Source organism: Balaenoptera borealis (assembly GCF_965194805.1).
Source record: "Balaenoptera borealis genome assembly, chromosome: 16".
NCBI classification, from domain to species: domain Eukaryota; kingdom Metazoa; phylum Chordata; class Mammalia; order Artiodactyla; family Balaenopteridae; genus Balaenoptera; species Balaenoptera borealis.
Window position 1 is genome coordinate 40555859 of NC_138872.1, and position 24378 is coordinate 40580236.

Genomic DNA, 24378 nt, shown 5'->3' on the forward strand with positions numbered 1-24378 from the left:
AAATACATGAAACATTTCACAATAAAGATGAAAACCCAGGGAAAAAAAAAGGAGTAGCTGGACAGTAGAAACAATATCATGCATAAAACTTCATTATCAGCACCATGAACATATTCCTGGGCAGCAAAGAACCTGAAGTTACTCCATGAGTGAGGTGAGGGTGACTTGATGGGAAAGTAACAATTATTACGTGTGCTCATCAGATGACCAAGCTTGAGCTGAAGTGTGGGCCTCCAGTCTATTTAGCAAGAAGGCCTGCAACACAGACAGGCTTGGCGCAAAGGCCGCTGGCCGAACATACAGCGTTTTCACCCTTACTAGCCCCTATGTCTCCTGTCTTGAATTGCTTAAGATTTTCCTTAAATATATGGAGTCTATTTCGCATTGATCCTCATACTCACTGCTTCCTATTAACCACTCTAAGGTAGGAACCTCTGAACTTCACAGGGTCTGTCAGGCTTCCCATCAGCACAGTGAGGGCAGGCTACAAGGGAAAAAATGCACCCATATAGTGAGATTGGTTGTTCATGCCATATATTTGCATATATTCTAATTACTTGTATTGACTCATAAGCTTAAAATGGAAAAGAATTTTTTCCACTGGAAGGCTTGATATGCCTTTGTTTACACAATTATTAACCATACTATATACAGCAGCCTCAATAAAGCACTTCTGTAGAGGCCTGGAAAACATGTAATTGTACTTTAGCAGGTAAAAATATATAGTTTTTTTTCTCTAAAAGCAGAGAGAAAATTAATGATTTTCAGCTGTTTCATTCCAGGAACAAGCATTTGCTTTGTGTTAAAGTAGTGATTTGTAGGCTGGGCTTTGCCAGCATCTCATGATCTGGGGGGGTGGGAGTTGGTGGGATGGGTGTTGCAAACACATTCTCGTCCAAATTGTCCTTTTACAAGGCTGTTTGCAAAGGCTGTCTTCTGGGATCCGCTTAAACTGTCTCCAAATCTTCTTGTTCCCCAACACTCATCATTATCCAACATTTCCGACCCATATTGTTTGTTTGTTAAGAGCATGTGAGGATATTTTATGTGACATTTCACTTTTCTGGAATAGTGGTCAATTTCTTTTAAAAATATCTGCTAAATAATCACGAAAGAAATTCCATGTGGCACTTAATTTATTCCTCCAATAATTCCTGGGAGCCTACAGTGGAGGGTGGGTACAAAGCTGGATATGACCCAGTCCTTGCACTCCAATGATTCACAATCTGGTGGTGTGATGCTCAGAGACAGAGGAAACTTCTTTAAGATATTTCCAACCTCTGTAACCCTCCATGTGAGTCACTGGGGCTCAAAGACCTGTGACCTATTGCTTTCAAATAACTGAGTTCCAAAAAAAAAGGTTAAGAAGTGCTGGCCTAAAGGGAGGGGCAGACATTTTAATACATGTCTAAGATGTCATGGTGACTGTTACAAAGGACAGAAATTATATGTTGCAAAAAGAGCACAAGGAAGGAACAAATCACCTGGGGAAAGGGCTTCCAAAGGATTCTGACGAGATTCCTATCTGTCCTGGGTCTTAAAGAAGGAATGTAATTAGCTCAGGGCTTTCCAAGCACAGGTAATAATAGCATGTGAAAGTTACTGGGGGAAAAATATGACCCTTTGGAAGAAGACCAAGCAATTTGGAGTTGCCAGAACTCAGGTCATCGGAGATGAGTGGAGAAAAAGGAGGACTAGTAGGAAATGACACTGAAAGCTTGTTCTGGAGCCAGATCAGGGAGGGCTTTTCCCAGCAAGTGATTTGGGCATTTCCCATCTATCTTCTAGGGAAATGTCCAGCAGAGATAGGAGTGAGTGTGACCGTGTGTGTGTGTTTCCTCATTGAAGAATTAAATGTAGGGAACATGGGAGCGATAGTAAGAGATACATGTTTTGTTTTATTTTAGCATACATAGAAAGTTATTCAACATTTAGTTTAAACTTGTATTACACTAGTTACATATACTTCTGCGGCTCTTGTTTTGGCCACCACCCCTCTGATCCTGGGGTCGGTGTGGCTCTCTAAGCCACAATTCAGTCAGGTTCTCATTTTGGCTCTTTCTGCTTCAGGGCAGCCTGCTTCTCCCCCGACTGCCCCTGTTCATGAGCCCGTGGTCAGGTTCTCTGGGCCACTAGAGATGTATGATAGAGGGAGAGACGTCTGGTGGCAGGATGGAGGTGGGAGACAGATAGAGGTGGGGAGCCTAGAGGTTGGGGAGGCTTAGGAGACAGTCTGCAAAAGAGTGATTAGGGGCCTGCAAAGTAAAAGGGCGCCGATCACGTTTGTCCAAGAGGATCCCAAAGCAGAGAAGTGGAATCACTGATGCAAACGGAAGTCTTGACAGCCTGAGCTGCCTAAAGATGCAACAGAGCTCCTGATTTGTCACTGTAGTTCTTTAGACAAACCAGGGGACCATTTGGCAGTGAAAGCATTTAAAAGGTTTATTTGTTATCTATCGCTGCATACATAAATTACCCCAAACTGTAGCGGTTTAAAACAATAAACATTTATTATCTCAGTTTCTGTGGATAAGGAGTTCAGGAGTGGCTGTGTTGGGCGGTTCTTTTTTAGGATCTCATGAGATTTCAGTCTAGAAATCTGCCCAGGGCCTCAGGCATCTGCAGGCTCACTCGGAGCTGAGGCTGTTGGCAGGAAGCCCCAGGGCCTCGCTGGCTGTTGGAAGGCGGTCATAGTTTTTTTGCCAAAGGGGCCTTTCCTTGGTGCTGCTTGAGTGTCCTCATGACATGGCAGCTGGTCTTTCGTGAAGTGAGTGATCCAACCCGGAAAGCAAGAAGGAAGGCCCACTGCCTTTTCTGACCTCGCCTCAGAAGTCACACATTGTCACTCTGACATATTGGAAGAGAGTCACAAGTGGAGAGGAATTAAGCTCCATCTCTCTCGAACAGTTTATGGACATAACGAGGTCACACAAGAGGACTTTGAAAGTTCCTCTCTACCTGAGATCCTCCAACTGTATTCATGAATCAGTAAACAAAGGACAAACCTTGAAAGGGCATGTATTTGAGTCATCCCACTCTAGAAGCGGGCCACTGGGGCCCTTGTAATTGATGTATTTGTCAAGAGGGGAGGCTGGGTAATGGCTTCCTGGAAACTCCATCAAGTAGCGATGGGGTCTGATTGAAACTGCTTTTGTGGCGTAATGGAAATGCTATTGATGATTTTCAGAAAAGAGTGAATACGGAAAAAGCTCAAGTTAGAGATTGTTTTGATTATACTATTCTTGGGACAAAAAAAGTGATCGAACAATATACAACAGTTAAGTGTTTTGTGTGTTGTTGTGTTTTTTTTTTAATTTGGGGAATTGTTTTGTTTTATTTGGATGTGTAGGAAAGAAAGATTTCTGAGCCTCCTGGTTACTAGATATTACCAAACATTAAGGAACCACGAGTTTATGAAGTTATACTTTCATGAGAGTTTTATAAAGTGATAAATGAGAAGTCATGGTCCAAACATGAAGCAAATTAAGTTGCGGCCTGATCTGGAGCAATTAACTTGGTAAAGCACAGGAGAACCCACTTGAGCTTGATGTTTGAAACATTCTCCCTTTACAGGCAGAGGCTTATGGCAGACACTTCCCTTCTGATGGGTCTAATTTTCCACTACTGGAATCTGCAGTGAATAATATTTATATAATCTTGATACTGTCAATGCTGGTACTAATTGTCACTGTTTGGGATCAACATCTAATCGGAGCATAGAAGGCAAGCTGCCTGTAGGACAGAATGCAAATGTTACTATCTATGACAATAATGGCATGGTTGCTAGAGGTTGAGGTGAGGGTTGGGAGTCAGGGAGGAAGAGGAAGGAAACTTACATAGTCCAAGGGGTGAGGGATGGTTGGCAGAGATGATAGAAAGTGGATGAATCAAGAAATAGTGCATTACAGTTGAAATAAAATATAATAAATATACGATTTCAAGTTAGAGTTCTCACAAAAGTCATGTGGAAGGGCTTCCCTGGTGGCGCAGTGGTTGAGAATCCGCCTGCCAATGCAAGTGACATGGGTTCGATTCCTGGTCCAGGAAGATCCCACATGCCGCGGAGCAAGCTCGTGTGCCACAACTACTGAGCCTGTGCTCTAGAGCCCGTGAGCCACAACTACTGAGCCTGCGTGCTGCAACTACTGAAGCCTGTGTGCCTAGAGCCCGTGCTCCACAATGAGAGAAGCCACTGCAATGAGAAGCCCATGCACCGCAACGAAGAGTAGCCCCAGCGCCAGAAAGAAAGAAATAAAGAAAGAAAGAAAGAAAGAAAGAAAGAAAGAAAGAAAGAAAAGAAAAGAAAAGAAAAAAAAGTCATGTGGAAAGGTGGTGGGGAATGGTATGAGCTATGTTCATAATTTTTTCCCCCAAAGGAGTCACTAGTTACTGATTGAGAAACAGAAGCATAAGCACATTCTATAGAGTGAAGGTGAATCCCGTGAGAAGAACCAGAATCAGAAGCAGGCGGCTCTGGGAACTGGGTGGCAAAGGTGACTTTCACATCTTCTTTCTATCCTTCTGTTCCACGTTTACTTTCTCACCACCCACTGAACATATGTAACTTTCTTAAAGCAAAATATGTAAAAACCCACGTCATTGGTAGCACCTACAAGTTGACAGGAGCCTAAGTTCACCAGGTTTTAGTAGATAAACTTCACAAACATCAGTCCCTCTAGCTAACTTTAACAAATGGCAAGATTTCACTTATTTCATAAATTGACAGTTTTCATTCTTCTCCTTGAGACAGAGAGTAGGAATCAGTTTACAAATTACTACCTTGGTGATAAAAACTATTTAATATGAGCTAAAATTCTATGACTTATCCTTAAATATGCATTTCTATACTACACCACCAAAAATGAAAGGACAACCAAAAAAAAAAACCCTTACAATTTTCAGGATTAACTTGAATGGACAAGAGTCCAGGCTCAGTAAAGTACAGAAACTCTATTCTAGCAACAGTCTATGAAGCAGTTTTAATAACTGTCCCCCACCCTGCCTCCCAGTACTAAAGACTTATTCTGAGTTTTTATGGAAGGCCCAGGTACCTCCTCTGCATATTTTAAAAGCAAACTCCCTGCTACCTAACTGTGGAAGATATTCAAAGGTTTTGACAATGATTAAGATACCGAAGAAGCAAGTGGCTGCTTGCCTCAGTTTAACAAACGATGGCCATTAAAAACAAACAAACAAACAAACAAACAAAACATTTGCCAGGAGCAACCTGGGTACCAAGTGTAGTGGGTGGAAAGAGAAAGAAAATATAGCATGAAAAACAATGAAGTTGGTGATGAGAGTCCAGGTGGAGAAAAAGGCATTTTCTATAAAAGTGCATTTTTTTTTCTTTGACAAATGAGAGGAGAGATTTTATGAAAGTTCTTCAGGCTTTTATAGAAAAAATACTTTTTATTCTCATAAGAAATGCTCAGTCTTCTATTTTACAGACTTATAAAACCTCAAGATATGTAGGGACTTGTACTACAGCAATTCACAACAATCATACAATACAGATCAGGTACCAACCATACTTGATAAAAGGAATTTTACACAAAGAGCTGAAGTACCACATCCCTGAGAATGATTTGTAGTGCTTATATATATAAAAAAAAAAATACGTAGAGAAGAATGGATAACTACAGAGTGCTATAACCATACGTAATGTAATACTATACAGCAATGAAAGTGAACAAACTACTGTCACAAGTAACGTAGATGAATCTAACAGGTTTAACATTTCCTTGAAGACATTAGACACCAAGAATACATATTCTATGATTCCATTTATACAAAATATAAAATCAAATAGAACTAATCATGGTGTTAGAAGTCAGCATGGTAGTTAACTTTGAAAGGGGTAGAGACTGGGAGGGGTTATGTGGGAGCTTTTAGGGTTGCAGTAAAGTTCCATTTTTTATCTAGATGCTGGTCACATGGGTGGGTTCAGTTTGTAATATTTGCCACGCAGTTGTAGTTAACAATTTTTTCTGCGTGTACACTTCGATTAAAAAGTCAACTAAAAAAAAAATAACATATAGGGCTCCCTGCTAGCTTATGTGGCACCTTTATGCAGATTTTTTAAAGTGCGCCCCTCTGGATGAATGAATTAGAAAAAGGCACCCCCATGGGCAGAGGCAGCCCCACAAGTTTGTGCCATGGCAAACGGAGGGTGGGCTGGGCTCCATCCCCACTGGTATGCTTTGCTAGACACGAAATCACACATCTGGATGGACATCTGCAACTCTGCAAAATACTCATGGGACCCTTCCATAAGAAGGGCAGGGCAGATACCCTTATTGCACAGATGAGGAAGTGGCATAGAACACTGAGAATGATGCGCAAAGGCATCACAGCTAATAAGCCATGGAGCCAGGGTGGACTTCTAGGCCAGTAGCTCTTCACATGGTTCTGATTCCTTTTGGGGAGGGGAACAGGAAGAAGCTTCTCTCTATGTTACTGTGTATATTGTTATGGGTCATCTCCAACGCTCTGTCAAATAAGGCAGGGGATAAATACATGGTCTGATAGTCTTAATATTGGGCTTTAGTAAAGGTGCTAGGTGCTAAGTCCATTTGAAAAATATGCTATAAGCATATACTCCGAAATGAATATTCACCTTGTAGATGTTGACCTAGGCAAAAAGGGCAGTGGAATAGAGATGTTTACATATCAATAGAGCAACCTGGCCCAACCATAGGTTAAAATGATCGACTTAAGGATATAAATCTTTCCATCTCTTGGAAAAAATGAAAGAGAAAGACACCCACGTAATGTGTTTGTCTAACTTACCCAGAAGCGTCTGCTTATTTTGGGAGGAGTTAGGCTCTGCAGAACATCTGCAGGATCGGAGGACAATCACTCCTCCGAGCACACCGTCTTCGCTGGCCAGGAAAGGTGAGCCTAGGCAGAAATGACTAGTGGTCATTTTCAGTTAATTTTACTCTTTTCCCTTTCAATTTTCATTTGATTACTGGAACAAACGTGTGGTATGAATAAGTTCTTGAAAGATGCCCACTTTCTGACACTCGCCATTGTTCGTACCTTGTACAGGCAGGATAGCAAAGGCAGGCTTGTGCCCGAACAGGCAAAGACAGTGCCAGACGCCTCCAAGAAGACTTGACTGGGGGTGGAGTGTGCATGACCGTATTCAGAATGGAATTGGAAACGCTGCCAGATTAAAGGCCCAAAACACAAATACAGGAAAAAATGCTCAGCAGCTCCCTTTGATCAGCTCTTAGGGATCACTTACCAGGCTCTCCCTGCTGTCAGAGGCATGCCACCAAAAGCTTTGATTTACTACCTTAAATTCAACTTTAAACAATAAGCCACAAACTTTATTACAGATATTTAAAAATGCTCCTGATGGTTTACACAAATAAGGGTGAAACTGTATTTCTATTATGAGAGTCTGGTGGTTAGAAACAACCATGCTTCGCAGAGATCTCACACAGACTAAACCATTGTGAGCATTTCAGGAACACTGCTTTTTAAAACCCCTCATTTTTGCTCCCCAAGGACATCTTCTTCGAACATCTGGCATAGCAAGGGAGCACGTGGAGAACAAATGCAAAATGAGTCCAAGCACTATCAAAGAAAGTAATAAAAATAAAAACCAACCAAATTGGATTTGGGGGGAGCTTCTGGTTAAACTCAGTAGATTAAACACATGCATTTATCTCCACTCCTTTCTCAAATCCCAGTAAACTGGGGGAAAGGGAAGGGAAAAAAGGCATGGCCTAATAAGGACAGAGAGAGAGAGACAAGAAAAAAACTGACCTTTTAGAAAACAGAAAGAAGACGGACAAGCAGTTGCTCACCTAGTGGACCTGGGAAGGCTGAAACCTAAGCTTCCATGGGTGGGGGTGGGGGGGGCGGCGAGGCTGGTTGGAGTCGAGGGACACCTGTAAGAAGCCATCCAGTTTTGTCATAAAACCGAAAAAGGACCAGAAATTGGAGGCATCAAGTTCTTCTGAAGGCAGGGGTGCAGGGTGGGCCTGGAATAAAGATGGTTGGTTGAGAGTGTCCCAGAGGATCCTCTAGACCAGGGGTTGGTAAACTATGATCTGCCTGCTCTACAGCCTGTTTTTGTGCTGTCTGCAAGCGAAGAGTGTTTTACATTTTAAACTTTTTTTTTTAAGAGAGAGAAAAAGAGAAGGAAGAGGAAGAGAAGAATATGTGGTAGAGACCACAGTGTAGCCCACAAAGTTTAAAATCTACTCTCTGGCCCTTCATAGAAAAAGTTTGCCAACCCCTGACCTCGAGCCCCAGATTCCTACCTAGAGAGGAAGTTACTTCTCCCTAACCCTAGAGAAAGCAGGACATTTACTCTCTAGAGATGCTGAACCAGAGGGACTTGAGACTTGGGGTCATCAGGCTCAGCCCAGGGCAGACGGGAGGCTCCACGCTGAAAACAGGGGCTAAAGGGGAGCCTTTATGTTAAACAGTGAAATAACCAGCTCCCTTCACTCACAGGCTCTCAGGATTCAAGAAGGTAGGCTGATATCCTCCAAAGCAAGAGACTGGATAATTCCTTTCCAGTCTCAAGAGTATTTCCAATCTCAGTTCCAACCAGCTCAAGAGTAAAGACCTATTTGAGAGAACCTAAAAACATAGCTTGTCCTTGCCTTATGGGGAGGGCTTCCAGATGACAAGTGTGACTCATACACAGAAGGTTTTCAGGTCAGCTTCTTGGTACTTAGACAACCTAGGATCACTAGTTGTTTCCATTAGGCCTCCAGGAAACACAGAAAGCAAACAAGCAAAAACATAACAGAGGGAAAACTTAGGCAAACACTTTGATCAGAAGAACAATTAAAAAAAAAAAAAAATGGGGAGGTGGATTCCCTGGTGGTCCAGTGGTCAGGACTCAGCGCTTTCACTGCGAGGGCCGGTTTTGATCCCTGGTCGGGGAACTAAGATCCTGTAAGCTGCATGGTGCAGCCAAAAAAAAAAAAAAGAAGAAGAAAAAGAAAAAAGAGAAACACAAAAAAGACAGAATGAGAAATGAGAGAAAAAAAAAAATTTTAAATCAGAAGATCCAATACCTGAATAAGAGGAATTTCAAAGAGAGAAAATAAAAGAAATGAAAGGGAAGAAATTTCAAAAAATAATTAAAAAGCAATTCCAAGAATTGAAGGATGAGTGTTCAGACTGAAAAGGCTCATGAACCTCCCAGCACAACTCATGGGAAAAAAAAAAAAAAGAGTGCCATGAAGACATATCACTATGAAATATCAAATACTGAGGAAAGAGAGAAAGGTCTAAAAATTTCCAAATGGGGAAAAAAGATCACAGGGAAGGCAAGGGGATCATAATGGCATCGGATTTCTCAACAGCAACACTGGGAACTAGAAGATTAGGAGGTATTATCTTCAAAATGCTGAGAGAAAATTATTTCCAACCTAAAATTCTACCCTTGGCCAAAATGTCCATCAAGCGTGAAAGGAGAATAAAGCTCAACAAAGTCTCAAAGAATTCACCTCCTGTGCACTCTTTCTCAGAAAGCTATAGGATGAATGTGCCTCAGCAAAATGAAGGAGCAACGAAAATAATGAGAAAGAAAAGAAGAGCTGCAAACAGGGGATCTAAAACAAGACAAAAGTATTCCTGGGTGAAGCACGGCTACACACAGGCTTGGAAAGCCAACAGACCAAAAAAGCAGAAAGCCAGAGGAAGCTGGAAAGGTATTTCCAAGGAGGGGAAAAAATTAAACATACAAGATACATGTTGCATTTGAAATTATTGAGAAGAAATGTTTCAGATTTTGTGGGAAGACTGAGAATGAAAGAGTGATTGGTAAAAAAAAAAAAAAAAAAGTGAGGCAAATATTAACTGCAGAAGAAATAAAAATTTCTACAGGAAATGAAATAGAATCACAGCCCACTATGTAGCTCAGATGTCAACAGCTAGAGTAAAAAATATAAACTCGCGATACTGATGAACTGAAAAATAGGGATATAATACATTAAGAGGAGAAAAGGCCTGTGTGGGTGAGTGTAGGTTTGAAGTTGGAGGTATGAAGGAACTACTAAGTCCTTGCCTTCCCTGAAGTGAAGATGATAACATCTAAATCTGATATCCAAATAATATTTAAAATTGAAAAATCAAGAAATAGTAGTATAAGCATGTTATATTGAATTATAGATGTAAGTTTGAGAAAAAAATAGCTAAGAGAGTTAAAAGTAGTAGCCTCCAGGGAGAGGAAAACGGGGGGGCTGTGGAGGGTTGGGACAGGGAACTACTCGTTTTCAGTGCAAGCCTGGGGGTACTGCTTGTCTTTTTAAACCACACACACACATTGCTTTGCAAAGAAAAGCAACACAGATTTATACTGCGGAACTAGGGTAAAGTTTTTACTCCTCAGCCTCTTAGACAAGAGGGAAAGGAGACAGAGAATTAACAGTCACTGAGAAACTACACTGTGTCAGGCCCTAGTTCCATGTTTTCATGTTCTATAGTTTAATTTTCAGAACCACCCCGCGAAGGCATTTTATGATCACTTTACAGATGAAGAACCTGAGGTTCAGAGGGGTTCAATGACAAGTCACAGCCATGCCACAGTTGAGGAGGAAGGCTTCCCCTCCCTGTCTCTTGAAGCCCATGGTTCTGCCTGCTTTGCAGCAAAGCCTCTCAGGAACAGGAAACTCTGGATAAGCTTATGGCCCAACCACCTGCTGGAGAGCTCCACCCCACCTGCACTCAAAGTCTTGGCACCTCTACAATTGCTCCTTTGTCACCAAATCTGGTCACTTCTTCTGGGGTCCTCACAGCTCACCCAAGCTCAGAACCTTCTACCTCTTCCCTCTCCAATGACTCAACTCTTCAAACCACATCAAGTCCTGCCAGTTCTCTGTGGGTGCGCCTGTGCCTGCCTCCGCCCCGTCATGCCCACCGACAGGACCCCATGCACTCTGCTTGTCCTTCCTGATCCAGTCACTCATCTCTTAAGAGAAATTAATCCAATGAATGTGTACGATGCGCCAGGGCTCGTCGGGCACTGGGGACACGGCAGTGAACAAATGAGGTATCTACTCACATCGAGTTGAGCAGATTGGGAGACAAGTAATAAAGTCACAAATCAACAAGGAAATCCACCCAGTTAGTAGGAAGTGAGGTGAAGAAAATGAATCCAGGCAAGTGTTGTCGGGCATGACTGGGGCTAATACTTTACATCAAGGGTCGGGGAAGGCATCTTTGATAAGGTGCTAACCATGTGAAGATCCAGGGAAGGAACATTCCAGGCGGATGAACCAGCAAATGCAGATACCCAGAGGTGGGAAGGAGTCTGGAAGTTCAGGAAATAAAAGGAGGCTAGAGTGGCAAAGCCAAGTGAAGGAGGGGGAGGGAGGGTAGAATCTAAGTTCAGAGGGAAGCGGGGCCACGTCACATTAGGTTAGAGAAGGCCCAGCAAGGAGTTTGGATTTTATTCCAAGTGTGATGAAAAGATGACAGCGGGCTTTAACCAGGTCAGTGATGGTTTTTATTTGTGTTTGTAGGAGGTTACTCTGCTGTGCAGAACAGATGGGCAGGGCAAGTGTGGAAGCAGGAAGCCACTAAAAGAGCTTGGTTGTGAGACTCCAGTGGCTTGGGTGAGCCTGGTGGCAGTGGAGACGGTCAGCAGAGGGTGGGTCTGGGATACGTTCTGCAAGCAGAACCAATATGGCTGTTCATAGGATGGATATAGGCATGGGAAACTGATATCAAAGTTTACTCTAATAAGAAACATGCACCCCTGCTATGATCATACCGTTAAACCATTCAGAAATTTTCAATGACTCCCAACTGCTCATGGAATAATGTCTAAACTCCTTAGCCGGGCCCAGACCTCCTCTCTCTTCCCAACCTTATCTCCCTATTATTTTTGCACAGCATGTGGTCCAGCCAAATTGGACTTCCTATATTCCATTTCCCCAAGACTTCCCCCTCGGCCCATTGTTGTGAACTGTCCTTCCCAGCTCCCTCCTCCTCCCCTCCATGAACTGAAATCTATTCTTCAGCTCCAGTGCCTTGTATACAGACCCAAGCTCTTTGGAGTGAGAGTATCTGATTCACCTTTGAGGCCCTCTTAGAGACTAACGGAGTACTTCTACTTATTCACCACCTTCCCCTAACCCCAACCTACACACACACACACACACACACACACACACACACACACACTCCTGCCTACACCACTGAAGTGCAGTATCAAAGATGGCAAGACAGTGCATGCGTGCTCAAAGGGGGTGGGGCCCCTGGGCACCATGGAAGCTTAAATCAGGGCTCCTCACCCTTGACATGCATTCATTCAAAGATTTAATGAAACAATGATTAAAGTACTATATTTGAAGATTCCACAATTTTCATGGAAAGTAGTCAGATTTCATATTATCACTGTGGTGTTTAAAAAAACGACACTGACTCAAACCAAAACCCCTGTTTTGACTCTCAAGGTAGTAACTGTGTGGTCTTAAGCAAGACATATTAAAAAAAATTCTATGCTTCAGTTTCTTCAATTATAAATCATGGATATTAAAAGATATCTTTCTTGGTTGTTGTGAGGGTTGAATTTATATATCAACTTTGTAACCTCTGAGGTGCTATTTAAACATTTGGTGGTAGTAATGTTAAGGGTAGGAGCACACTTCAGCATTTTGCTGGTTCTCAAAGATTATCATGTTGAACAAGATCTATTACTGTACTTACCTGGTTAACCTCCTACATCAGTTGGAACTAGTGCTCAACTGACATTCGATGACTGGATGGTGGTGGTGATAGAGTATCAATTTCCCAAGTTAAAATGTTAAACAGTGTCTGTGTAAAAGGAAACACTTTCTTGTTCTTCCCAGTAAGAAAAATTAACATAGAGTGACATGTTGGGCTCTGTGATAAGTGCTTTCTATAATCAAATAGGGAATTCGGGGGGGGGGCAAAAATTAACTAAGACAATCCAAAGTTCCATGTGCAAGTAGGTGCACAAAGTAAAGAAGATTAATAGAAACAAAGAAATAATAAAAATTAAGCTTCATTCACCCTATTAAAATATCTCAAATTGATTCTTTAAATGCCCAAATCTATAACTACTATGGAATGAAATTATAATTACAGATGGTAAGAAACATATTCACTGTGATCAAATGTGTGTATCTGGATATTCATTAAGATTGTAAATCCAGACTGTAAACAAATGAGACACCTGCTTACTGTATTTGTGCCATATCTTTAAGAATGAAGAATTTGAAGAAATTGGAAAAGAAAATCCCTGTATTAAAGTAGAGAAGTTAGCGGGAATATTAATCCATATTCTTTTGATTGCTAGTGCCAGAATCCCAATTAGAATGATTTTAAGTAAAAAGGAGGATTCACTGGCTCATAAAATCCAAGAGGAAAAAAAAAAAAAAAAACTTCTGGAAGGGTGGGGATGTGATGGGTTTCAGGAACAGCTGGAAACAGCTTCTTCTGTATGGATGGTAATGGCCATCTATGGATAGGTCCAGAGCTGTATACCTGATACATCTTTCGCCACCAGAGAGACTTCCTCTCTTTATCAGGTTTCACATTCTCAGAGGCCATCAGACTTCAGAAGATAGGGAAATCTGACTGGCCTGGCTTTGACTAGGGGTTAAGCCTAGAGCAATCAACTTTATCCAAGAGTCCAGTGGAGTGGGCTCATGGATGGACAGACAAATCCACAGATGTCCACAAAACACAAATGGATAGAAGACTGGGCTACACAACCAGGAGATTGGTGCTGTCTACTCGAACTTGGACAAGCCACTTTATCTCTCTGAACCATGCTTTCTTCCCTCGTCTGAAAAACTGAGAGACTGGACTAGTAACCTCTAATGTCTCTAACAGTTCTAACGGGCACGAGTATTTTCAGTTTTAAATATTCCTGTCTCCCCACCAGCAGCAACCAGCCATTACTGGATGCCAGCAAGCTAAAACATTAGAGCTCCTTTTGCAAAACGTGATACAACACTTCCTCTTCAACATGTGAGAACCTATCAAGAGAGTAATTTTGTAGCCAGAAGGCAGCTGCTATTCTTCTACCTTCCCATCACATTTAACAAAGAATCTCTGTCTTTTAAATACAGTTCTGTGTATTGCTTTCTTCTTTTTAAAGTCTAGATGACAAACCCTTGAATGGCATTTTCTCTTCAAGGAATTATATAGTGAGAAAAAGAGATACAATGACAGAGAGAGAGAGAGAGAGAGAGAGAGACATGGTTTGTGTGGAGGGCAAGTGAGAAAGAAAATGGACTAGGGAATAATGAATGTTCCCTACTGAAAACATATACCTCTAACTTCAAAAAAACAAGAGAGATTATAAATATTCCTTAGACACAAAAGCAGGATAACAGTTTATACTTTCTGAAAGATCAAGGACCTTTCCTCTAAAGATGCACTTCAGTTACCATATCTTTCATGGATGTGAAGTATAGCAGAATGACATGAAGACCACATAACATAATGAGAGGAGCTAGTACCTAAGTTCAGAGGTGACAGTGCCATTAATGAAGTGCCACTATATCCTACCTCTGAGGAGGCGTCTACAAGACTGTCGCCATCATCCTATAAGACGTACATCAACTTAACTGCATTCTCTCCTTTCCTGCTCCCACAAAAATCCCAATGGGACAGTTATTACTACATTCATTTGGCAGATGAGAAACCGAAGGAATGAAAGGAAGAAGCTGAGGCACAGGAAGGTAAATGACCTACGAAAACACAAAGGGGAAGAGGGGAGCGAGGCACCAGACGACTGATCCAGATCCTCTCACTACAAACCCTGAGGACACACCTGCCCTCAAAAACCCACCTCTACCACAGCTCTAGAGTGTCATCATTATGTGTGGTTTTCTGGTGATAAGCATAGTTTTAAAGACTCCAACTGAACTCCTTAGAGAGGAGAGCTGAGTTGGGTTTAGTTGAGTTGAGCTGAAGAGAACTAAGTGTGGCCAATGACCCTTTTGAAATCCCTTACCTAACAAAATCTGAAATACAAGAAAAGTCAATTTATTTCAAAACAGAAAATTCTAAATTATAATCAGAACCTAAACATATCAGAGAGACATTCAGTTTTTGAATAAATTTATTGATTCTGCCACAAAGATTTGGAGCAAGAAACCAAACTAAGGATTCCATTAAAGCCTCTGCTTGTTGGTTTAACCAAACATAGGATGTACACACCTGATACTGCTTTAGAAATGACAGGAGATTTTTTTTTTTTAATTTGACACAAGGTTTCTGTCCTCAAGGGAACAATTCAGCTGAGGAGAAAAGACAAAATACTTAAAAAATCACAAAGCAATTCAAGCAGGATCAGGGGGTTATCTTCTTTTTCTGAATATTCCAGCCCAACATTTTACCTGTATGTGGAAGGATCAAGGATTCCACAAACTCACCCTTAAGCAACGATGACAGGATGAGAATGTGAATCCCTGACAGAGAAGCAGGTTAGAGCAGCCTACAGAGAACTGAAGACTCACGGGAGGGGAAGCCAAAGGGCTGGTTTACCATCCCTGGTCCTAGAACTTTACATGTTAACGTTAACAAGACAAAGATCCTCTGCCCTCAGACTCTGCGGGGTCCCTCCAAGCTGCTGGGGGTTGTAGAGAACACCATTCCCACCAGTTACAGCTGCCAGAACTTCCATCTCCAGGAATGTCGCAAGGCAGAAATGGTGATAGTGGCAGAAGACAGGGGTCCAGACCAGGTAAAGTGTCCTCCGTGAAGGTACAGTGGGTGGTGCAGTTCATACTTTCTTATTAATGCTAGACTAGAAGCCATGAATTTGAGAAGTACGACATCCATTCAACAAATGCTTCATATTTTGTAAATATTCACTTTAAAATATTTAAGAATCAACCTTGTGCCAAGCACTGTTTATGGGGCCTTGGGTACACGATGATTAAGGCAAAATCTGTATCCAACATGGTCTGAATGTTTGTGTCCCCTCAAAATCATATGTTGAAAATCTAATGACTAATGTGACAGTATTAGGAAGTGTGGCCTTTGGGAGGTGAGTAGGTCATAAGAACAGAGTTCTCATGAACATGATTAGTGTGCTTATAAAATAAGCCCAAGAAAGTTCCCTTTCCCTTCTGGCCATGTGAGGATACAATGAGAAGTCTGCTACCTGGAAGAAGGCCCTCACCTGACAATATGGGCCACCAGATCTTGAAGTCCCAACCTCCAGAACTGGGAGAAATAAATTTCTTTTGTTTATAAACCACCCAGTATGTGGTATTTTGTGTGGGTAGCGCAACTGGACTAAGACACCAAGTCATCTATGATATGACAGACAATAAACAAATACCACCAGTGGTAGAAAGGAAAATCAAGCAGCACAGGGGAGATAACAGTAATATGGTGGGTACACAGGGAGACAGCAGTTTAATCAGGATGGTCAGGGATAGCTTCTCTGTCCTGGGATAATGATAAATAAATGACTAGCGAGACATCTGAAGGAAAAAAAAAAAAAAAAAACCTAACCAAGTGAGAGAACAGCAATACAGCTACTGGGGCCTTGGGGCAATGATGTTTCCAATGTAGTAAAGAAATCTATCCCCGTATATAATCATGCCAAACCACCAGGGTGTTCCTCATTTCAAGTCAAGAGAAGGAAGGGCTAGTATTCAGCTGACTGTTAATGGCTGGTGTCCCTACTGATCATTAACTCTCTTGACTCTCCCCTGACAAAAGGCACATTTTCAATTTATTACTGTACTTTAGAAAAATGTACTATACATACAGATTCTAAATACTCAAACAAACAAACAAAATAATATACAGTTAGCTCTCTGTATCTACAAGTTCCACATCCACAGATTCAACCGTGGATCAAAAATATTTGAAAAAAAAATTCCAAAACTTGAAATTGCTGCACTCCAGCACCTATTTACATAGCTTTTACACTATATCACATATTATAAGTAATCTAGAGATGATTTAAAGCAGACAGGAGGATGTGTGTAAGTTTATATGCAAATACTACACCATTTTATACAAGGGACTTGAGGATTATATCACCAGGGGGTCCTGGAACCAAACCCCTCCCGCAGACACTGACTGTAAATGAAAGTATGCCTTACTGCAGTGCCATTCCAAAGAGGTGAGTACCACCAAGAGCCCCCTGTATAGCCTTTCTGAAATTATCCATACTGACACACACATCCTTTTTCAATTTTTCACTCAGTTGGACCATGTTACATAAACTATTCTGTTTCTGGCTTTTAAAATTTAATAATATAACTTGGAGATCCTTCCATATCAGCACACACAAATTTAGCTCACCCTTTTTAACAATGACTATACTCTTGGACATATATGCTATCACTTCTTTAATTAGTTCCCTAGTGGTGGGCATTTAGGTCATTTCTAGTTTTGTTTGTTTGTTGCCATTACAAATAATGCTGCAGTAGACACCTGGACATTTACCTTTCATACATGTATGAATATACAGGATACATTTCTCAATGTAGAGTTGATGAATCAATCAGCATATTCACTGAAATTATTTGCTACAGATTCCCAAACGGCCTTCTAAGAAGATTTATACGCATAGGAAAGTGTTTGAGAGCACCCGTTTCCCCATAACCTTACCAAAACTAGGCATCAGCAAACTGTTTGATTACTACTAATGTTATACATGAAAAATGATATCTGATTGTTGCTTGTTTTGCATTTATTTAATTATGAAAAATGTTCAATGTCTATGAGCCATTTGTATCTCCTTATCTGTGAGTTGCTTTCAGATCTGTGACACACACAACTGGTTGCCTACCCATTAGCCATTCTCCCTTTCTTCCTTTCAGACAAACCTTAATTTTGTTTGTTTGGGACAGAAGTTTGCCCAGCTTCCCAAACTCCTTTGCAGTTGGCAGGCTAAGGGGCAGAGTTGATAGCAGAGCTTGTTAAAGGGCAGACCTGATTAGCATGTATCTTATTGGCTGCTGCCATTTGCCTCGGACGTGGTGCCTAGAGGTGGAACAAAGAATGAAGCCACCTATAAAGACAGCCAAACAGGAAGAGAGTCTAGACCCCCCGGTGCACTGTGCGGCCACTGTGCCACCTCTGGGCTGTCAGACTTCTTAGATGAGAAAAGGAAAGCCCCCTTTTAAGCCCCTATAGCTGGGTTTCTGTCGTACAAAACAAACAGAATCGCAAACCGAAAATTTCCTTTACCCATTTCTCTACTGGGTTCATGGATTTTTTCTTACTAATTTGTTAAATTCCTTGGTCATATGTATTGTAAATATTTTTCCTTGGTTTATCATATATCTTTTGATTTTGTCTATGAGTTTTTTTTTTTTTTTGGTAATACAGAAATTTTTAATGCTTATGTGGTCAAATTTATCAGTCATTTTCCTTTATGGCTTCTGTGTTGGGAGTTTTTCAGAAAGGCCTTATGTAACCCAAAATTATGAAAATAAGTTGTCCATGTTTTCTGTTAGTGCTTTAAAATTTCAGCTTTTATATTTAAAACTTCAGTCCATCTGGAATTAATTTTGGTGTAAGGACTGGAGTGGAGATCCTGCCTTATTGACCAATATAAATTTGTTGTAAAATTCATCTCTTACCCACTGACTTGAAATGCATTTTTATCACATATTACATTCTCATATATATGTGCATCTACACCTAGATTGTCCTTTGTTCCACTGATGAAACTATTCCCATACAGATACCAACTGACTTTATTATAGTTTTATAGTATATTCTACCCGACTGGGCCTCTGCTTATTCATTATTTTCCTCTCATTATTCATTATTTTCACATTATTCATTATGTGCACAATATTCTTTTTTACTTTCATGTGATTTTTTCATATGACCTTAAAAATAGACTTGTTTAGTATTCTTGCCTCCTACTCTCATATGAATTTTCATATGAACGTACTTTAATAATACTAATTGTGATTTTGCTTAGAGTCAGGGTGTCCTGATAAATTTCTCTGAGGAAAGCCTACAGATGGAGTTAGTTACATTCTTGACACCTACAAATGCTGGGGCCATGTGGATTTTAGACAAGGAAATGTGACGTGGTACCCCTAAAACAAAATCTGCAAGCACACCTCTCTATAGCTTAAAAGGATCAAGTAAGTATCTTTACAGAACGTCTTCTGAGATGTAAACTTGGTATGAAAAATCAACAAATTATTTTTTCTCCATGGTCAGTTCTTATTCTTCTCATACATCTTATCAGATTTACTGCAGGCTATAGTCACCATCTATAATATTCCCAAATCAAGAAAATCATTCTCAGCAACCCTCGGCCCGCTCACACGAAATGAGACAAAATCAAAACAAAACAAATACCCCTCAATTCTATGAGACTGGATGGCAAGTTGTCTGTGAGGGAAGTGAAAATACTCTGGATTTGCAAATCTTTAAGTTCACTAATCAATCGTAAGTATACAAAAGTGTTTAAAACATGAAAAAAAATTTTTCTGGGTAAAGTTATTACTCATGAAATTCTAGATTCCATTTGTGCTAAATACCATATAGTATTTACAATATAATCCAAGGTACCAGTGTTCATGAGCAAGGCCTTTTGCTTCAGGAGGACAATGCTAGTATTTTTTTTTTTTTTGAGGTATAGTTGATTTATAGTATTATATAAGTTTCAGGTGAAACTTAGTGATTTTCATAGTGAAAATCACGAAGTGATTCACAATTTTTAAAGGTTATACTCCATTTATAGTTATTATAAAATATTGGCTGTATTCCCTATGCTGTACGATTCATTTTACACACAGTAGTTTGTACATCTTAATCCCCTACCCCTATCTTACCCTCCCCCATCCCCACTCCCACTGGTAACCACTAGTTTGTTCTCCATACCTGTGAGTCTGTTTTTTGTTGTTGTTATATTCACTAGTTTATTTTTTAGGTTCCACATGTAAGTGATATCATACAGTATTTGTCTTTCTCTTTCTGACTTATTTCACTAAGCATAATACCCTCCAAGTCCCTTCATGTTGTTACAAAGAGCAAAATTTCATTCTTTTTGATGGTTGAGTAATATTTCAGTGTGTGTGTGCATGTGTGTGTGTGTGTGTGTGTGTGTGTGTGTGTGTGTGTGGTATCACATCTCCTTTATCCATTTATATGTGGATGGACAGTTAGGCTGCTTCCATATCTTGGCTATTGTAAATAATGCTACGAACATTGCACATATTTTTTTGAATTATTGTTTTTGTTTTCTTCAGTATATACCCAGGAGTGGAACTGCTGGATCATATGGTAATTCTATTTTTATTTTTTTGAGAAACCTCTGTTTTCCACAGTGGCTACACCAATTTACATTCCCACCAGCAGTGTACAAGGGTTCCCTTTTCTCCACATACTCACCATGTGTTGTGACCTTTTTTTTTTTTTTATAAATTCATTTATTTATTTTATTTTTGGCTGCGTTGGGTCTTTGTTGCTGTGCACGGGCTTCCTCTAGTTGTGGGGAGCAGGGGGTACTCTTTGTTGTGGTGTGCAGGCTTCTCATTGCGGTGGCTTCTTTTGTTGTGGAGCATGAGCTCTAGGGCATGCGCAGGCACGGGCTCAGTAGTTGTAGCTCGCAAGCTCTAGAGCACAGGCTCAGTAGTTGTGGCACACAGGCTTAGTTGCTCCGCAGCATGTGGGATCTTCCTGGACCAGGGCTTGAACCTGTGTCCCCTGCATTGGCAGGAGGATTCTTAACCACTGCGCCACCAGGGAAGTCCTGTGATCTTTTTTGATAGTTACTCTGGCAGGTGTATGGTAATATCTCACTGTGGTTTTGATTTGCCTTTCTCTGATGATTAACAATGTTGAGCATCTTTTCATGTGCCTGTTGGCCATCTGTATGTCTTCTTTGGAAAAATGTCTTTTCAGGTCTTCTGCCCATTTTTTAATTGGGTTGCTTGTTTTGATCTTGAATTGTATGAGCTGCTTACATATTTTGGATATTAACCCCTTATCGGTCATATCATTTGCAAATATTTTCCCGCATTCAGTAGGTTATCTTTTTGTTTTGTTGATGGCTTCCTTTGCTGTGCAGAAGTTTTTAAGTTTAATTAGGTCCCATTTGTTTATTTTTGCTTTTGTTTCCTTTGCCTTAGAAGACAGATCAAAAAAAATATTGCTACAATTTATGTCAAAGAGTGTACCACCTATGTTTTCTTCTAAGAGTTTTATGGTTTCTGGTCTTATATTTAGGTCTTTAATCCATTTTGAGTTTATTTTTGTATATGGTGTTAGAAAATGTCCTAATTTCCTTCTTTTACATGTAGCTGTTCAGTTTTCCCAGCACCGCTTATTGAAGGGTCTGTCTTTCCTCCCCTGTATATTCTTGCCTCCTTTGTCATAGACCATAAGTGTGTGGGTTTATTTCTAGGCTTTCTATTCTGTTTCATTGATCCATGTGTCTATTTTTGTGCCAGCACCATGCTGTTTTGATTACTATAGCTTTGTAGTATAGTCTGAAGTCAGGGACCATGATACCTCCAGCTCTGTTCTTCTTTCTCAAGATTGTTTTGGCTATTTGGGGTCTATTGTGCTTCCATACAAATTTTAAAATTATTTGTTCTTGTTCTGTGAAAAATACCATTGGTATTTTGATAGGGATTGCACTGAATCTGTAGATTGCCTTGGGCAGTACATTCATTTTAAGAATATTAATTCTTCCAGTCCATGAACACAGTATATCTTTCCATCTGTTTATGTTGTCTTCAATTTCTTTCATAAGTGTCTTATAGTTTTCTGAGTATCTTCATTTGACTTGGTAAACAAAGATGTGATCAAATAATGCAGATAAGCATAGTGCAGATAAGCACTTGGGAGTGCAGGGGACTGTCTCCACCCATTACTGCACAAAGACCATCAAAGGACAACAAACCTTTACAACATTATACTCTCATCTGTTGCTGTTCCTTGTGAGTTTTTCCTGCTCGGAGTTGTTTCCTCACATATGCCATTTTGCCCTATGAATAAACTTTGTTCACTTTTACTTTGTAAGGTCAGATCCTGCTCACTGACTGTGCAGAAGCACATGATATTGAGGCTTCCCATCATGCTTTTAATTAAAACTTAGAGCCAGTTTAATGTCGCAACTACTTTGCTGTGCTCTTGTAAACTTTACCTTTAAGTAAATAAATCTATCTAGCTTCCTGTGGTAGAATGACTTCATACAGTATCTGTCTGGAAAGCCTGATAAAATGATGTGATATTTTGATATAATAAGAAATATATATTTTGATCTTGATTCAGGTCTCCTGGCACAAAATTCCTAAAACCCTTGTGATTTCCTATGTAAGAGCTATAGGTGCATCTTTTGTTACAATATTTAGTTTTGTTCCCAGGTCCTGAAATAGCTCCAGAGCAATAAAAGTGAAATGAACGTTTTTGGTTATTCATAATAAGCCCCTTTCAACCACACCAGAGTTTATGTTAATGTGGTGACTCCTGAAAAACCCCTAGGTAACCTAAGGATGAGAGCTGGTTGCCAGGGAACCAACCATGTGATTAGAGGGTTGAAACTTTCAGCCCCACACCTTCCATGTCAGGGGAGGTAGAAGAGTTAGAGGTTGAATTAATCACCAATTGGCAATGATTTAATCAATCCTGCTTATGTAATGAAGCTTCCATAAAAACCCAAAAGGATGGTGTTTGGAGAGCTTCCAGTTTGGCAAACACATGGAGTTACCAGGAGAGCAATGAGCCCAGAGAAGACACGGAAGATCCACATACCTTGCCTTATGCATCTCTTCCACCTGGCTGTTCATGAGTTATATCTTTTTATATCAAAAGCTATATCTAGTAACCTAGTAAGTAAACTGTTTCCTGAGTTCTATGAGCCACTCTAGCAAATTAAGAGATCCCAAGGAGGCAGTGGTGAGAACCTAAGAATTTTCAGCTGTGGGTCAGAAACACAGGTGACAGCCTGGACTTGTGATTGACATCTGGAGTGGGTGGGAGAGGTTCGATCCTGTGGGACTGAACCCTTAACCTGTGGGATGTGATGCTATCTCCAGGTAGAGAGTGTCAAAATTGAGTTCAACTGTGGGACACTCAGATGGTGTCCAGAGAATCAGAGAATTGCCTGATGTGGGAACTAACCCCCCAACACATTTGGTGACCGGAAGTGGCAGAAGTGAAGCACTGAGAGCAGAGGAGACACACAGGAGTGTGTTTTCCCTTAGCAAATGGTGACTGCTGATACTGAAGTTCCTATCAAGTTTCTGGATGCCTCAATATTTTTTATATTTGTTACTGTATTGAGAGGGTATACAGTTAGATAATTACAAATGCATGTTATCAATACTGTCTATTAGTGCTTGAGTTTACGACTGTAGGTCTAGAAACACTTCAGTGTTTACACTGTGAACTATAAATGAAGTTGTCATGTATCCATATATACTGAGTTACTGTATCTTGAACCCATAACAGGAGGGCATTTACACAGAAGGCTAGACCGTAATTGTATCAAGGCAATAGTATGTGAGGTTTTGTATCTCACTTGAATGTATTTGTCTATGTATTCCATTTTTTGTGACATTATTGAACATACTAAATACCTACTCTGTACTCAGCATTCTCCCAAGCAGTGTGGTACACAAAATAGTAAAAAAAAAATTGTTTCTGAAAAATTTACAACCCTGTTGGTGAGATACAATTTACTTAGATAAGAGCTAGAGAACAGTGTATATATTAAATTTTATACATACAGACTCATATATACAAATACTTATACTATACACATACTATAAATATGTACATGTGTCCACTAGAATGCAATGGCAACTAGAACATCTTGTTCACCACCCATGACCTAGAATAGTGTCTGACATATAATAACAGGTGATCAATAAATACTTTTTAGATGAATGAATGAATAGCCCACTAGTTAAACTGGGCCTTGTGTTAAATGGTTTAGGACTTGATAAAGGCACACTCACTTTATTAGAAAAGGGCCTCAGGGTGGAGGAAAGGGGGAAAAATCTGCCTTTGGACAATGGGTCGAACTTGGATCAATACCATGGCACCAAGCAAGCACTAGAATGAGCGGTCATAGCTCTTCACTATTTGGACAAGATGAACCCTGAGAAAGGTCAGAAAGAAGAATACAGAATATTCAGAACACAGCAGGTTAATATCTGCTAGATGTTCTAAGGCCTAGAGAAAGGCTGAACGGCTGCTTGGTCATGAGCGTGTGGAGGGATGCTGCCCTGGCACAGGCAACCCGGGGGAAAGAGACCACTGAGTCTGGACACAGAGGGCAGTTTTGCCAAATCAAGAAGTTGAGGTTAATAAGAGGAGCAAAGAGGAAGGACAGGAGCAGAGCCTGGAGATCCAAGGGACAATGGTGCAGAGAGTGTCCAGGGGACTATGTGGTGGGAGAAACAGGGCAAACTTACTAAACTG

General features: G+C 40.5%; 1 protein-coding gene across 9 annotated transcripts in view; it reads right to left on the minus strand.

The window, feature by feature from the left end:
• Positions 1-24378, minus strand: part of TASP1 (taspase 1) — a 378792-nt gene that overhangs the window by 192170 nt on the left and 162244 nt on the right. For 5 of the 9 annotated variants that reach the window (XR_014235381.1, XM_082359160.1, XM_082359161.1 and 2 more), the window contains one exon: positions 6790-6900. The exons of the other annotated variants lie outside the window; for them this stretch is intronic. Coding sequence is in view for 4 of the 5 variants with exons in the window: in XM_082359160.1 (XP_082215286.1) it covers positions 6790-6900 (111 nt within the window). In the remaining variant the exon portion in view is untranslated. The remainder of the gene's footprint in view (positions 1-6789; positions 6901-24378) is intronic. 9 annotated transcript variants of the gene reach the window in all.